The 16,255-nt window shown below is 44.5% G+C and overlaps 1 protein-coding gene across 1 annotated transcript in view; it reads left to right on the top strand.

Moving 5' to 3' along the window:
• Positions 1–13,237, top strand: part of cssa29h18orf63 (chromosome ssa29 C18orf63 homolog) — a 39,553-nt gene extending 26,316 nt beyond the window's left edge. The window contains exons 11-14 of the mRNA XM_014180635.2: positions 1,617–1,803; positions 9,943–10,644; positions 11,321–11,404; positions 12,556–13,237. Of these exons, the coding sequence (XP_014036110.1) occupies positions 1,617–1,803; positions 9,943–10,644; positions 11,321–11,404; positions 12,556–12,678 (1,096 nt within the window). The 3' untranslated portion in view covers positions 12,679–13,237. The remainder of the gene's footprint in view (positions 1–1,616; positions 1,804–9,942; positions 10,645–11,320; positions 11,405–12,555) is intronic.
• Positions 13,238–16,255: the final 3,018 nt, after the last annotated feature.

Genomic DNA, 16,255 nt, shown 5'->3' with positions numbered 1-16,255 from the left:
ATGCCCATGGTCCCTGCTCATCTGCGTGAACGTGCCTTAGCCATGCTGCAAAAGAGGCATGAGGACTGCAGATGTGGCCAGGGCAATAAATTGCAAAGTCCGTACTGTGAGATGCCTAAGACAGCGCTGCAGGGAGACAGGACGGACAGCTGATCATCCTTGCAGTGGCAGACCACGTGTAACAACACTTGCACAGGATCGGTACATCTGAACATCACACCTGCGGGACAGGTACAGGATGGCAACAACTACTGCCCGAGTTCCCCAGGAACGCACCTACCCTCCTTCGGTGCTCAGACTGTCCGCAATAGGCTGAGAGAGGCTGGACTGAGGGCTTGTAGGCCTGTTGTAAGACAGGTCCTCATCCGACATCACCAGCGACAACGTCGCTGGACCAGACAGGACTGTCAAAAAGTGCTCTTCCCTGACGAGTCGCGGTTTTGTCTCACCAGGGGTGATGGTCGGATTCGTTTTTATCGTCGAAGGAATTAGCGTTACACCGAGGCCTGTACTCTGGAGTGGGATCGATGTGGAGGTGGAGGGTCTGTCATGGTCTGGGGCGGGGTGTCACAGCATCATCGGACTGAGCTTGTTGTCATTGCAGGCAATCTCAACGCTGTGCGTTACAGGGAAGACCTCCACCTCCATCATGTGGTACCCTTTCTGCAGGCTCATCCTGGCATGACCCTCCAGCATGACAATGCCACCAGCCATACTGCTCTTTCTGTGCGTGATTTCCTGCAAGACAGGAATGTCAATGTTCTGCCATGGCCAGCGAAGAGCCCGGATCTCAATCCCATTGAGCACGTCTGGGACCTGTTGGATCGGAGGGTGAGGGCTAGGCCCATTACCCCCAGAAATCTCCGGGAACTTGCAGGTGCCTTGGTGGAAGAGTGGGGTAACATCTCACAGCAAGAACTGCCAAATCTGGTGCAGTCCATGAGGAGGAGATGCACTGCAGTACTTAATGCAGCTGGTGGCTACACCAGATACTGACTGTTACTTTTGATTTTAACCCCCCCTTTGTTCAGGGACACATTATTCCATTTCTGTTAGTCACGTGTCTGTGGAACTTGTTCAGTTTATGTCTCAGTTGTTGAATCTTGTTATGTTCATTGAAATATTTACACATGTTGAGTTTGCTGAAAATAAACGCAGTTGACAGTGAGAGGACGTTTATTTTTTTGCTGAGTTTATATACTTCCACACTATAAGGTTGAATAATACTGTGAAATTGTGAAAATGTTGATAATGCCCTTTTAGTGTAGGAGCTGTTTTGAAAAGACTGCATGACATTTCAGCCTGTTTAGATAGGAGGAAGTTTTGGCCTGCCTGGTGACATCACCAGTCAACGGTTAATAGACCAATAAGAAAGAGTTCCAAACCTCTGCCAGTAACAGCTCATTTTAAGTTTTCCCCTCCCTACTCAGACTACTCCCAGGCAGTCCTATCAAAAATCTTGCTTGAGAAATTGCTATTTCCTAAGAAGCTGTTTTTGTTTAATTTTTGACCATTTTAATTGAAAACATTCACAGTAGGGTACTTAATTGTTTTCCAGAAATGATTTGATACTGAGATAAAAACAGATGCATTGGACCTTTAACTAGTCTGCTAAGATACCCTCTGAGCTGTATCCGGACTGAGCCGGTGCAGCGCTGTCCCAGGGTGGACCTCCAGGGGGCGCTCAGCTCCTTCCTATCCCACCTGAGGGAGAGCCTGCAGACTGTCTGTGGCTTCCCAGCCCGCATGACCAGCAAGCCCTTCTACCACACCACCAGCCTGCTCAACATCGCCTCAGCACAGGTACAGGGTGCACACTAGTGGTGAGCGGGTCAGCTGTTTGTTCACCCGCACATGCCCATAATTGCTAATAATCCACAACCGCCCGACTATATGTGATGAAGTGAAAATCTGAGGCCCGCACCCGACCCTAACCCGCTAATATAGAAAATGCTCTATAGGCTACAGTCAAAGACTGCGGAAAGATATTTGGGCAGGGTGCAGGACATTTTTGGTAGGCTATTTGTTCGTCAACTAGATCCATGCAGCTTCTCTTCTGTCATTATATGTTGCCCTAGAAGACTAAATAAACTCTTGCTCACCAGAATAATGTCTTGAATCGATAGAATGAATGCTTAAATCTAGTTGACATCGGTAAAGTTTTCTCTGTCAAATTCTTTCATGGAGCAAAGACCTTTAGGGATCGGGAGAAAATGCAGTAACTCCCAAAAAATGACATCAGTTTGATCTGTTGTAAGGAAATGTAAAGCTGTGAAAACAATCCAACATGTTTCTGATAAGATTTCAGGTTGGCTTGGATGCATATTTTATGTGGTTGAAATACTATCAGCTTTTATGATGCTGATAAATATAGTACCTCTACAGATGGTATCTAACTGATTCTCTCAAGATGCTGAAAGAAATAAATCATATTTCTCCACTCCTGTTCCCAAGTCAAAATGTTGCCTACATTTGGTGTAGGTTATTATTTTACTGCAAGAAGTGGTTAATTTTGCAGGAGTTAATATTAAGGCTATGTGAGGTCCAGATTTCACTTTCCATTTAACCCGTTTGAACAGCAGGCTACAATTCCCTTGACATGCCATAGGCCTATTTGAAGTCTACAGTCTTGTGACTGTTGAATTTGTTTAGTGCCTCACAATCATCACACATAACATAGCCTGCATTGCTATCATCCTCTTTTAGCACTTCAACCAATCTTTCCCAACATTACTTTTCTGGCCTTCTCTTCACTTTCACTCTCCTTTCACAGCTTTTTTCTTATTGAATTAAACTCCGACATTGCCCTTTTTGCCACCGTGGATTGACCTGAACTTTTTCTGCCCGTTCCCAAAAGCATTTGGCGATTGATGTGTAGGCTATTTGGCACGCATACAGTTAGGCCCTACAGCTTAAGCTTGTGCACTAATGCCAGATAGCCTAAAATAATGAGAGAGAAAAAACTCTATTAGCCTATACATCAGGGATGGGTAACTTTGATGGGTGTGGGGCCACAAAAAAACTGAACAGTGGCTCATGGGTCTACAAATATAAATTGAACAAGAATGATACATTTATGGATTTTGTAAGGTATTGTTTTCTCTCTATTCAACCCACCCGCCCTTTATCCACACTATATTGAATTACCCTAAACCCGTCCGGCCCGCGGTATCCGCGTGGACTGTAGGTTATGAGTCAACCCGCGCATCACTAGTGCACACTGCACACACACTCGTACGCACAGACACACTCACAGGTACAGGACTACAGACTGTCATTGATACAACGTATGTCATTTTGCACACATAGACGCACATACTGGTACTATATTGTGCCTTGGTGCAGCTCATATTTCTCTTGTATTTCAAATTACACATGCAAGATTTCTATGTTTTAGAAGTTTTACAAAAGAGACACTATCCATGATAAAGATTTTATTTTAATAGTAGATTTTTTATATTTCCCACTTTAGTTTTATCTGTAGAATTTATCTTCACAAAATAAGATTTACGCCTTACATTTTTCTAGATCCAAATTTAAGTTTGACAGTTTTTTTTATCCCAAACTGTCAGAAAGGAGGTGTGATGATAAATGTCTGGATCCTCCCAATAGGATGTGAGAAACGAGCAGAAAGAGAGAGAAGGCTCCAGTTCCCTCCTCCGTCCACCGACCCTTTCTGGTGATTGATTAGTACAATCTGGGTGAATAATACAAGGCAGAGAAAATCCTTGAATTTTCAAGTTGAAACAATGGCAAAGCGTTCTGCTAGCAGCTAGGTCATATCCTCCTCCCTGGGTCATATTCATTAGTACTCACCGTAGCAAAAGGTTTTGCAATGGAAAACAGCCATGAAAACAACTTCAGGTTAGTCCCTCCCTGTTTCAGTCCGTTTTGTGTCTGTTTGGTGCCTAGTGAATACGACCCTGGTTTGTTATTGCCCACAGATGTTGGTGGTGGAAGCTCTCGCTGTCAAAGTGAATAGAGTTTTATTTGTGCTGGACCTGGAACGGGACGCTGTTATTAAAGTTTGACAAATTATGTGTGAGCTTGTTGAAACACCCTACCCACTGGCCACAGACGTCAATTCAATGTCGTTTACCCGTTGGTTCAATGTAATTTCATTGAAATAATGTGGAAACAATGTTGATTCAACCAGTGTGTGCCAAGTGGGTATTTACAGTGTTTAATTAAGAAGTTAATGAAGTAGGACTTGAACTCACAGTAATACTCCGTTTTACAGGAGTAATAACTGTATATGTACTAGAGGTCGACCGATTAATCGGAATGGCTGATTAATTAGGGCCGGTTTCAAGATTTCATAGCAATCGGTAATCGGTATTTTTGGCCACCGATTTGCCTATTTTTATTTTTGTATTATTATTTAAAAATGTTTACACCTTTATTTAACTAGGCAAGTCAGATTAAGAACACATTCTTATTTTCAATGACGACCTAGGAACGGGGGTTAACTACCTTGTTCAGGGGCAGAACAACAGTCCAATGCTCTAACCACCTACCTTACATTACACTCCACGAGGAGCCTGCATGGCAGGCTGACTACCTGTTATGCGAGGGCAGCAAGAAGCCAAGGTAAGTTGCTTAGCATTAAACTTATTAAACTTGCTAGCTAGCCAACTTGACCAACTAGCAGTACTGTATAAACTAAATACATTACAATAGAACAATTTGATTAGTGTAATGTTAGCTAGCTACACAGTTGTCTCTGTATCAAATATAAAAGATAAAGGTAAACGCAGCCACGGCTAGCCAACTCTACCAGCTAGCAGTACTGTATCATTTTTAGTCAATAAGATTTTTGCAACGTAAGCTTAACTTTCTGAACTTTCGAGTTGTGTAGTCCACTTGTGTAGCTAGCAGGACTGACTTTGTGTTAGCTAGCCAACGTTTAATTACTTCTGCGTTGTGAAAGGAACTAGACACGGACACGAATGATCCATTGGTAGTTTGTTGTAACCGAGTATTGGTGCTAACCGTGTGTTATTGGATGCTAGCATGCTAGTTAGCTACGGCTTCATAGGATACAGTGCACTGGGTGGGTTTCACGGAAGAATACTGTACCAAGTTATCTAGCTGAATAAACCATGTTTGAGCCTATTCCTGGAAACATTGAACCACTGTAGTTTACATCAATTATAATTTCTAAAGTGGAAGTTGGAAAAGTTATATTTGAGTGTTTCAGTGAATCTTAGTGAGGGAGGCCCTGCTCTCTCGCTTCCCCAGTTGTTTAGTTAATTTTCATTCCAATCTCCTTTGCATTAGCGTAGCCTCTCCTGTAGCCTGTCAACTATGTGTCTGTCTATCCCTGTTCGCTCCTCTCTGCACAGGCCACACAAACGCTTCACACCGCATGGCCGCTGCCACTCTAACCTGGTGGTCCCAGCGCGCGCGACACACGTGGAGTTCCAGGTCTCCGGCAGCCTCTGGAACTGCCGGTCTGCGGCCAACAAGGCAGAGTACATCTCAGCCTATGCTACCCTCCAGTCCCTCGACTTCTTGGCGCTGACGGAAACATGGATTACCACAGAAACACTGCTACTCCTACTGCTCTCTCCTCGTCTGACCACGTGTTCTCGCATACCCCGAGAGCATCTGGTCAGCGGGATGGTGGCACTGGAATCCTCATCTCTCCCAAGTGGACATTCTCTCTTTCTCCCCTGACACATCTGTCTATCTCCTCCTTTGAATTCCATGCTGTCACAGTCACTAGCCCATTCAAGCTTAACATCCTTATCATTTATCGCCCTCCAGGTTCCCTTGGAGAGTTCATCAATGTGCTTGACGCCTTGATAAGTTCCTTTCCTGAGGATGGCTCACCCCTCACAATTCTGGGTGACTTTAACCTCCCTACGTCTACCTTTGACTCATTTCTCTCTGCCTCCTTCTTTCCACTCCTCTCCTCTTTTGACCTCACCCTCTCACCGTCCCCCCCTACTCACAAGGCAGGCAATACGCTTGACCTCATCTTTACTAGATGTTGTTCTTCTACTAATCTCACTGCAACTGCCCTCCAAGTCTCCGACCACTACCTTGTATCCTTTTCCCTCTCGCTCTCCTCCAACACTACTCACTCTGCCCCTACTCAGATGGTATTGCGCCATCGCAACCTTCGCTCTCTCTCTCCTGCTACTCTCTCCTCTTCCATCCTATCATCTCTTCCCTCTGCTCAATCCTTCTCCAACCAATCTCCTGATTCTGCCTCCTCAACCCTCCTCTCCTCCCTTTCTGCATCCTTTGTCTCTCTATGTCCCCTATCCTCCCGGGCGGCTCGGTCCTCCCCTCCTGCTCCGTGGCTTGACGACTCATTGCGAGCTCACAGAACAGGGCTCCGGGCAGCCGAGCGGAAATAGAGGAAAACTAGCCTCCCTGCGGGCCTGGCATCTTTTCACTCCCTCCTCTCCACATTTTCTTCCTCTGTTTCTGCTGCTAAAGCCACTTTCTACCACTCTAAATTCCAAGCATCTGCCTCTAACCCTAGGAAGCTCTTTGCCACCTTCTCCTCCCTCCTGAATCCCCCCCCCCTCCCTCTCTGCGGATGACTTTGTCAACCATTTTGAAAAGAAGGTTGACGACATCCGATCCTCGTTTGTTAAGTCAAACGACACCGCTGGTCCTGCTCACATTGCCCTACCCTATGCTTTGACCTCTTTCTCCCCTCTCTCTCCAGATGAAATCTTGCGACTTGTGACGGCCGGCCGCCCAACAACCTGCCCGCTTGACCCTATCCCCTCCTCTCTTCTCCAGACCATTTCCGGAGACCTTCTCCCTTACCTCACCTCGCTCATCCTTGACCGCTGGCTACGTCCCTTCCGTCTTCAAGAGAGCGAGAGTTGCACCCCTTCTCAAAAAACCTACACTCAATCCCTCCGATGTCAACAACTACAGACCAGTATCCCTTCTTTCTTTTCTCTCCAAACCTCTTGAGCGTGCCGTCCTTGGCCAGCTCTCTTCTATCTCTCTCAGAATGACCTTCTTGATCCAAATCAGTCAGGTTTCAAGACTGGTCATTCAACTGAGACTGCTCTTCTTTGTGTCACGGAGGCTCTCCTCACTGCTAAAGCTAACTTTCTCTCCTCTGCTCTCATCCTTTTAGACCTATCTGCTGCCTTTGATACTGTGAACCATCAGATCCTCCTCTCCACCATCTCCGAGTTGGGCATCTCCGCCGCGGCTCACTCTTGGATTGCGTCCTACCTGACAGGTCGTTCCTACCAGGTGGCGTGGCGAGAATCCGTCTTCTCACCACTGGTGTCCCCCAGGGCTTAGTTCTAGGCCCTCTCCTATTCTCGCTATACACCAAGTCACTTGGCTCTGTCATATCCTCACATGGTCTCTCCTATCATTGCTACGCAGACGACACACAATTAATCTTCTCCTTTCCCCCTTCTGATAACCAGGTGGCGAATCGCATCTCTGCATGTCTGGCAGACATATCAGTGTGGATGACGGATCACCACCTCAAGCTGAACCTCGGCAAGACGGAGCTGCTCTTCCTCCCGGGGAAAGACTGCCCGTTCCATGATCTCGCCATCACAGTTGACAACTCCATTGTGTCCTCCCAGAGTGCTAAGAGCCTTGGCGTGACCCTGGACAACACCCTGTCGTTCTCCGCTAACATCAAGGCGGTGACCCGATCCTGTAGGTTCATGCTCTACAACATTTGCAGAGTACGACCCCTAGGAAGCGGCGCTGGTCCTAATCCAGGCACTTGTCATCTCCCGTCTGGATTCTGCAACTTGCTGTTGGCGGGGCTCCCTGCCTGTGCCATTAAACCCCTACAACTCATCCAGAACGCCGCAGCCCGTCTGGTGTTCAACCTTCCCAAGTTCTCTCATGTCACCCCGCTCCTCCGCACACTCCACTGGCTTCCAGTTGAAGCTCGCATCTGCTACAAGACCATGGTGCTTGCCTACGGAGCTGTGAGGGGAACGGCACCTCCATACCTTCAGGCTCTGATCAGTCCCTACATCCAAAGAAGGGCACTGCGTTCATCCACCTCTGGCCTGCTCGCCTCCCTACCTCTGCGGAAGCACAGTTCCCGCTCAGCCCAGTCAAAACTGTTTGCTGCTCTGGCACCCCAATGGTGGAACAAGCTCCCTCACGACGCCAGGACAGCGGAGTCAATCACCACCTTCCGGAGACACCTGAAACCCCACCTCTTTAAGGAATACCTGGGATAGGATTAAGTAATCCTTCTCACCCCCCCACCCCCCAAAAAGGATATAGATGTACTATTGTAAAGTGGTTGTTCCACTGGATATCATAAGGTGAATGCACCAATTTGTAAGTCGCTCTGGATAAGAGCGTCTGCTAAATGACGTAAATGTAAATGTTATAAAAAACTATCAATCTTAACATAATCACTATTTAACTACACCTGGTTGATGATATTACTAGTTTATCTAACGTATCCTGCGTTGCATATAATCGATGCGGTGGCTGTTAATTTCTCATCGAATCACAGCCTACTTCGACAAACGGGTGATGATTTAACAAGCGCATTTGCGAAAAAAGCACTGTCGTTGCACCAATGTACCTAACCATAAACATCAATGCCTTTCTTTAAAATCAATACACAAGTATATATTTTTAAACCTGCATATTTAGTTAATATTGCCTGCTAACATGAATTTCTGTCACTTCTCTTGCATTCCGTGCAAGCAGTCAGGGTATATACAGCAGTTTGGGCTGCCTGGCTCATTGCGAACTGTGTGATTTGATATTTGATAGAGCAGTCTGACTGAGCGATGGTAGGCAGCAGCACGCTCGTAAGCATACATTCAAACAGCACCTTCGTGCGTTTTTCCAGCAGCTCTTCGCAATTCTTCAAGCATTGCGCTGTTTATGACTTCAAGCCTATCAACCCCCGAGATTAGGCTGATGTAACCCATGTGAAATGGCTAGCTAGTTAGCGGGTGCGCGCTAATAGCGTTTCAAACGTCACTCGCTCTGAGACTTGGGAGTGGTTGTTCCCCTTGCTCTACATGGGTAACGCTGCTTCGAGGGTGGCTGTTGTCGATGTGTTCCTGGTTCGAGCCCAGGTAGGAGCGAGGAGAGGGACGGAAGCTATACTGTTACACTGGCAATACTAAAGTGCCTATAAGAACATCCAATAGTCAAAGGTATATGAAATACAAATGGTATAGAGAGAAATAGTCCTAAAATTCCTATAATAACTACAACCTAAAACTTCTTACCTGGGAATATTGAAGACTCATGTTCAAAGGAACCACCAGCTTTCATATGTTCTCATGTTCTGAGCAAGGAACTTAAACGTTAGCTTTTTTACATGGCACATATTGCACTTTTACTTTTTTCTCCAACATTTTGTTTTTGCATTATTTAAACCAAATTGAACATGTTTCATTATTTATTTGAGGCTAAATTGATTTTATTGATGTATTATATTAAGTTAAAATAAGTGTTCATTCAGTATTGTTGTAATTGTCATTATTACAAATAAATAAATAAAAATTAAAAATCGTCCGATTAATCGGTATCGGCTTTTTTTTGGGTCCTCCAACAATCGGTATCGGTATCGGCGTTGAAAAAGCATAATCGGTCGACCTCTAATATGTACCTATATTTGGGGTAACGTGATATATGGTTCTTAGGTATTATTGAGTCATTATGGATTAATTTCATACATTTATAGTATACAAAGCTGGTGCAACTCTGGCCATTATATCATATTTTTTTAAATGCCCTGCTTCAGCAAGAAGGTACATTGTTAATGTGACGAACATGGTGCCAAATGCTAGTTAATTAGCAATACAACATGTAACGACGGTGCAGTTACAGTACATCCACTTTGAAGCAAATGTTTTTTACTGAGCTGCAGTACAGTTTCACTTTTTGAATTCCCAGAACTGTATGTTCCCATGTTCCAACATCACTGCACTGTGCATTCCTTTGTGGTCGCAGGTGGCTAGTGGCAAACCGGTGAACTTGACGACCAAGTCAGCTAGCAGGCCCGTGCTGAGTCAACTCCATGCTCCCTGCCCCATCAAGCCCTCATTTGGGGGGGCACCATGCGCCCAGACTCTCAGCCAGCCAGTGGGACAGAGTAGCAGCAGCAGCTATCTCAGCACTGGAAGAACCCCGGGGGTCCATCCCACTCAGAGTTATACCCCAGAGAGAGGCTTGCCCTCCTCCTCTCTCTATCCCAGTGCTGCCCCTCCCCAACCCACCACACACCCCCAACACAGCCAGGCCCCACCAACTGGACCCAAGATGGTACCCATCTTCAAGAACAAGGCCCTCCCACGCCATGTCAATGTCACCCAGCTTCTGGCTGATAAGCAGCAGAGGAGAGCCGAGGAGCAACGGCAGACACTTGTTTCGGGACAGAAGAGGGCCTGCCCAGCCTTCTGCTCCTCCTCTTCCTTTTCCTCCTCGTCTGTTCCCCTCTCTTTGCTTTCCTCGTCTACCTCTTCCAAGTGGACAGAGGAAGCCCGCCGGCCCACTCCAGCGTCCATGCCTCACTTGACCCCCTGTCCGAGGCCTGAAGGGGTTTACCCACATTCCTCCCAGGTGCACGCCAGTGAGAGCGCTTTCAGAGTGAGGGACGAGATCGCCTCGGGTCCCCCTCATCTTCTTCCATCTGGCCTGCTAGGCAACAGAGGGGTGAGTCACCACCAAACACACTCTAGATGTAATTGTAATTTGAGATTTAGTCCAATCACATTTCAGTTGAACCTTTTACTGCAGTGGGCTAAATCAGGGTCACACAGAGTGATTCTTGGTAGTCTTAAACAAATCTCCTTTGAAACAAAAGTATACACCTCACGTACATGGTTATGGGCTTTAAAAAAGAAGACACATGTACCATGTCAGATATAGAGTTTTTTGTTTGCATCCCAACATTACACTATATATACTGAACATCACAGAGGACTGAAAACAAAACTTTTTGACACAAACACTGTATTTTCAGCGTTAAAAAATGAATATTGTTTATTAATTTAGAAAATATGAATAACATTCCACCCATGAGGCCACTAGGTCATTTTACTGCAGGAAAGGGCTACGATGGGATTTCAATCTTAGGAATTAAGATTAGCTCGCCTAATTTAAATTTAAGGGCATATCTCCCATTGCATTCAGTGCTTGATTGTTTGTGTGAAGTCAATGCTTTTCCCAGGTGAGGATTTGTCCCTGTACTGTATGTTTGAGACTGTGCAGTAGTCAAATATGTTTTATGTGTGTGTATTTGCTGAGAATTTGAATTGTTCTTTTTTTTTTTATATATATATAAAGATATATTGTATTGTAATTAAAGTAATGGGTTCTCACCTCTCAGAGGGACTGGTTTGAGTCAAAACCAAAGAAGCCAAAGTCTGCAGTGCAGGATGTGGACGTGGAGAAGCACGCGAGAAGTAACCAGGTATGTCCTTTACTGTACTTTTACCTTGACCTTTACCATAGCTTTGATTTACAGTGAAAAGTATGTATTTTGCAAATGTTCTGCATGTTGAGAGAGGTGATAAATTCAACAAATGGTTTGAGGGAGGCAAAACATCCCACCAAAGCAGGTTGATTAGGGGACGATACATCAGGGTAAGTGTTTAGCAAGATCCATAAACCGAATAGATTTTCCCACTACACCCCTAATTAAATTCCATTACAAGCTTTTACTAAATGAGATCCGTCTTGTGTCTTGTTCCCGAGCTAGATACCATTATTTACAGATACTATTTCACAAAAGTTACGACTCGGTTGATCATTTTTACGAGGGAGCCGGGGGAAAGTTTATTAGAATGATTGCTGCCATTTTGACTGATTCGTTTTCGGACTGGAACACACATGGGCACTGAATGGACATAGTGACCTTACCTAATATACTTCAGGGAGGGCCAGATGTAATCTATAGGGATGTTACTCTTCAAAATGACTTTACAGCGTCTGCATAGTTCATTATTACAACTGCAGTCATTTATCTTTTGTAGTTGCTTTGGTTTTGGTTTTATTTGAATAAACACAGGTAAGGTAAACTATGGGAGTCCGAGTTGATTTGAGCTTTTAGGTCATTTATACTTTTCTCTGTAAGCAAACAGCCAATGGAGCCAGGAAATTTGCCAACATCTACACCCAATCAACAGAAAGTACATTTTCCTGTACAATGAAGAGTGAACAAAATAAAGGATCTCAACACATAATGTATGGAGGATTCACATAAGAAATGTCTTAATGTTTGATATGCTCCCCCTTCAGAAGGTGAAGGTGTCTCCACTGTGTCTGATGACATCACTCTCAAACCGCTAATTGTAAACTAAGCTGAAGGATTTTCAAAAAATAAATATTTCCTTATCGGTCCAATTTGAGAGCTATAATTCAGAAACGAATGTAAGCAAAGTAAGCATCCGAAAGATGACATTATACAAAGATTACAGTATACCTGTGAGGAAATTCTCTACCACCTCAGATTGTTTCTTGACCTACAGTAGGATAAGTAGGATATAAGAAGGGTTTTATGAAATACATTTTATTGATTGATTGGCTTTTTGATTGAACATGTCTTGTTTGCTATTTATTCAGCTGTCGAAGATCAATGTAACGACCCTGCAGGCCTGGCTGAAGAGCCGCGGAGTGGTGGTACGGTCCAAGGAAAGGAAAGAGGAGCTGGTGTCAAAGGTCATGCGTTGCCTGAGTGAATCTTGAGTAGTGAGGGTCACCTTCCAGACAGACACAGAGAGGGTCATTTTACACTATGCAACATCACAGAGAATGAGCTGGTTTTAAGGGTCATTGATAGTGAGCTTTGTATTGCTATTAGGTCTCTGTGTTATCATTCTTGAATGATATGTACTGTACCTGTATGGTGTTCTTGTTATGAAGTTAATACCCACTGGCCACAGAAGTCAATTCAACTGAGTTAGTAAGATGTTTCTGGCCTTGAGTTTGAGGTAAGAACAGATAGTTTTATGTAATATATTTATTGAATTTATTTGTTTAACATAAAAAGAGTAATATCTCCTATTTATATAGTTTTGTTTTATATATTAGTAATTTTTAATAATCCCCATTTCTTGCTTTTCTTGTTCAAGATGTCATTTTCTGTAGTATGTCTGAGCTTTATTTCAGAAAAGATAAAAGCAAATGTCTGTTAGTGGAGTTTTCATTTTCATATTAGTACTTATTCAATATTCAGATCCTTTGAAATTGTGCATACACATTGATTGCCATAATAAAACAGATGTTTTTAATATTAAATAGAAAGGATTCCCCATGTAAAATGAATATGCCCCCCTTACACTTTCTGCTCTCTGCAGAGTGAATGTTCTGTGACCAGACCTGGATTCCAATACTATTCGAAAATCTATTTTTTTTGTGGGAGTGTTTGCTTTAACCTACAGGAGTGCCAGGTGGCCGGCGTTTGATTTCAAATAGAATTTGAACCCAGGTCTACCTCTGACCTCATTGATTGAAGTGTGCTATGTTTACTGAGCCAGCCAGTCAACTCACAAATTCTCTTCAATGCCTCTCTCACTAGCCAGGTTTCCATCCAACCTTTTTATGCAAGTAAAGTACATGTCGGATAAAAAATGTAATGACAAGCCTGATGAAAACAGCAAATTTGTCGGTAAACTTTCCAAATGTCGACAAAACAAAATACGCTAGACAAGGTGGGATATTTAAATTATGTGAGAAATGGTGGTGGAAATGCCTTTATGCACAAATATTGATATAATAATTATATCAAAGTAAACTTGGAGTCACGCAATGATATGTTGTGTGGTCCTCCAACTATGACTCGGGAAAGCATGCAGTTTATTAGGCTACAGATGAAATAAGTTATGATGAACTTCACAGGGTGGTGAAAGTGCACGGTAATGAGCTTGATACTCCTTTTCAATAAATATCGAGGGTTTTATTCTGGTGACTGATGCTTGGCTGCCATTGACAAATAAAAATAATCTTGCTCTTTCGTCCATAATAATTTCATCATGTAGGCTATACCTGCACTGTATCTGCGAGCTGTTGTCTAGAGCGCACGTGCCAAGACCAGAGTGGGCACATTAGCTATATAATTTCTTGTGACAAAACCATCAGTAGAGTTTAAAATGTGATGGAAACCCATTTAACATGTATTTTTTATTCGGCACATAGGAATTTAACCCCAAAAGGTTATTTTCATGTGAACTATGTCATCACGCACCGCCTATTATCCGCAACAAGTCAATTTGATGGAAACACATCTCTGGTGGGAAAATAGGCATTTTGTTTTCATGCAGATTTTGGAATATTCGCATGAAAATCTGTCGGTAGTTGGATGGTACCCTAGCTAGAGACAGAATTCTAGAGTGTGATGGCTATTGCGACAGCACAAAGTCTTGTATAACTAACTATGATGGAAAGCGCTGCGATGGTTGTTGGAGCCAGCTATAATGATGATACCCTCAGTCTGGATCAACTGCAAAAGAGTAAAAATCATTTGTGTGGAATGTAAATGGGTGGCGACTTTGATCGCAAGCATCAGAAGCCAAACTGCGTGTCTTTCAAAGAGGAGACTTAAAGCTCTTTCTTTATGGTTTATTCAGGCAAAAGCTTAATGATCCGTACAAATCTGACATCGAGAGCTTTGCATTTAGTTTCAATGTTTCTTTCAAGGTTTTTTAAAGCCATTATTTTGGAGGGGTGGTATTTCATACATCACAGTTTGTAATGTGAAACAGACCGTGTGAATTTTTCCTCTTCCCTTTCTTGGCTTTAAGGGCAACTGTTAGTCATTAGATTTAATGGCTCCAAGCATCATGGTTCTTTTATGGATGCATGTGCTCTTTGTGACAGTAATGTGATATTACTTTGATATTTAGTCATTACCTAATTTCACTCCCTACTCTACCTTCTCTTCCTCTGTATCCGCTGCTAAAGCCACTTTCTATCACTCTTAATTTCAAGCTTCTGCCTCTAACCCTGGGAAACTATTTTCCACCTTCTCCTTAATCCTCCTCCCCCTTCTCTTCTCCCTCTCTGAGGACGACTTTGTCAACCACTTTGAAAATAAGGAAGACGACATCCGCTCCTCATTCACTCAGCCTATTGAGTCCACTGGTCCCACTCACACAGAACTACCCTATGCCTTGACCTCTTTCTCCCCTCTCTCTCTAGATGAAATCCTGTGACTAGTGAGGAGGTCTGGCTGTCCGACAACCTGCCCGCTCGATCCCATCCCCTCCTCCCTTCTCCAGACCACCTATGGAGACCTCCCATTCCTCACTTTCCTCACTTCCCTCATCAACTCATCCCTGACCACAAGCTGAGTCTCCTCTGACTTCAAAATGGCCCTAGTTGCTCCCCTCCTCAACAAACCAACTCTCGACTTCTTTCTTTTCTTTCAAAAACACTTTAGCGTACTGTCTCTGCCCAACCCTCTCGCTGTCTCTCTCAGAACGATCTTCTTGACCCTAACCAGTCAGGCGTCAAGATGTGTCACTCAACCGAGACTGCTCTTCTCTGTGTCACGGAGGCTCCCCGCACTGCCAAAGATGACTCACTCTTCTCTATTCTCATTTTCCTAGATCTATCAACTTCCTTTGACACCGTGAACCATCAGATCCTCCTTTCAGGGCTGGGCATCTCAGGCACTGCACACTCTTGGTTTGCATCCTACCTAGCAGGCCGCTCCTACTATGTGACATGGAGAGGATCTGTGTCTAGCCCCCAGGGCTCAGTTCTAGGCCCTCTCCTCTTTTCTCTATACACCAAGTCACTCGGCTCCATCATATCTTCACATGGTCTCTCCTATCATTGCTATGCAGATGACACTCGACTACTTTTTTCCCTTCCCCCTTCTGACACACAGGTGACGACACGCATCTCTGCGTGCCTGGCAGATATCTGATCTTGGATGTTGGCCCACCACCTCAATAAGATGGAGCTGCTCTTCCTCCCGGGGAAGGCCTGCCCATTCCAAGACCTCTCCATCACGGTTGACAACTCCACAGTGTCCCCCTCCCAGAGTGCAAAAGAACCTTGGCGTGGCCCTGGACAACACCCTGTCGTTCTCTGCAAACATCCTAAATCCTCCCATGTCACCCCGCTCCTCCGCACACTCCACTCCGCACACTCCAGACTGGGACGAAGGTTCACCTTCCAACAGGACAACGACCCTAAGCACACAGCCAAGACAACTCAGGAGTGGCTTTGGGACAAGTCTGTGAATGTCCTTGAGTGGCCCAGCCAGAGCCCGAACTTGAATCAATGGAGAGACCTGAAAATAGCTGTGCAGTGACGC

This window comes from Salmo salar, chromosome ssa29 (genome assembly GCF_905237065.1).
Source record: "Salmo salar chromosome ssa29, Ssal_v3.1, whole genome shotgun sequence".
Lineage (NCBI taxonomy): Eukaryota > Metazoa > Chordata > Actinopteri > Salmoniformes > Salmonidae > Salmo > Salmo salar.
This window is presented reverse-complemented; position numbering and strand designations above follow the sequence as displayed.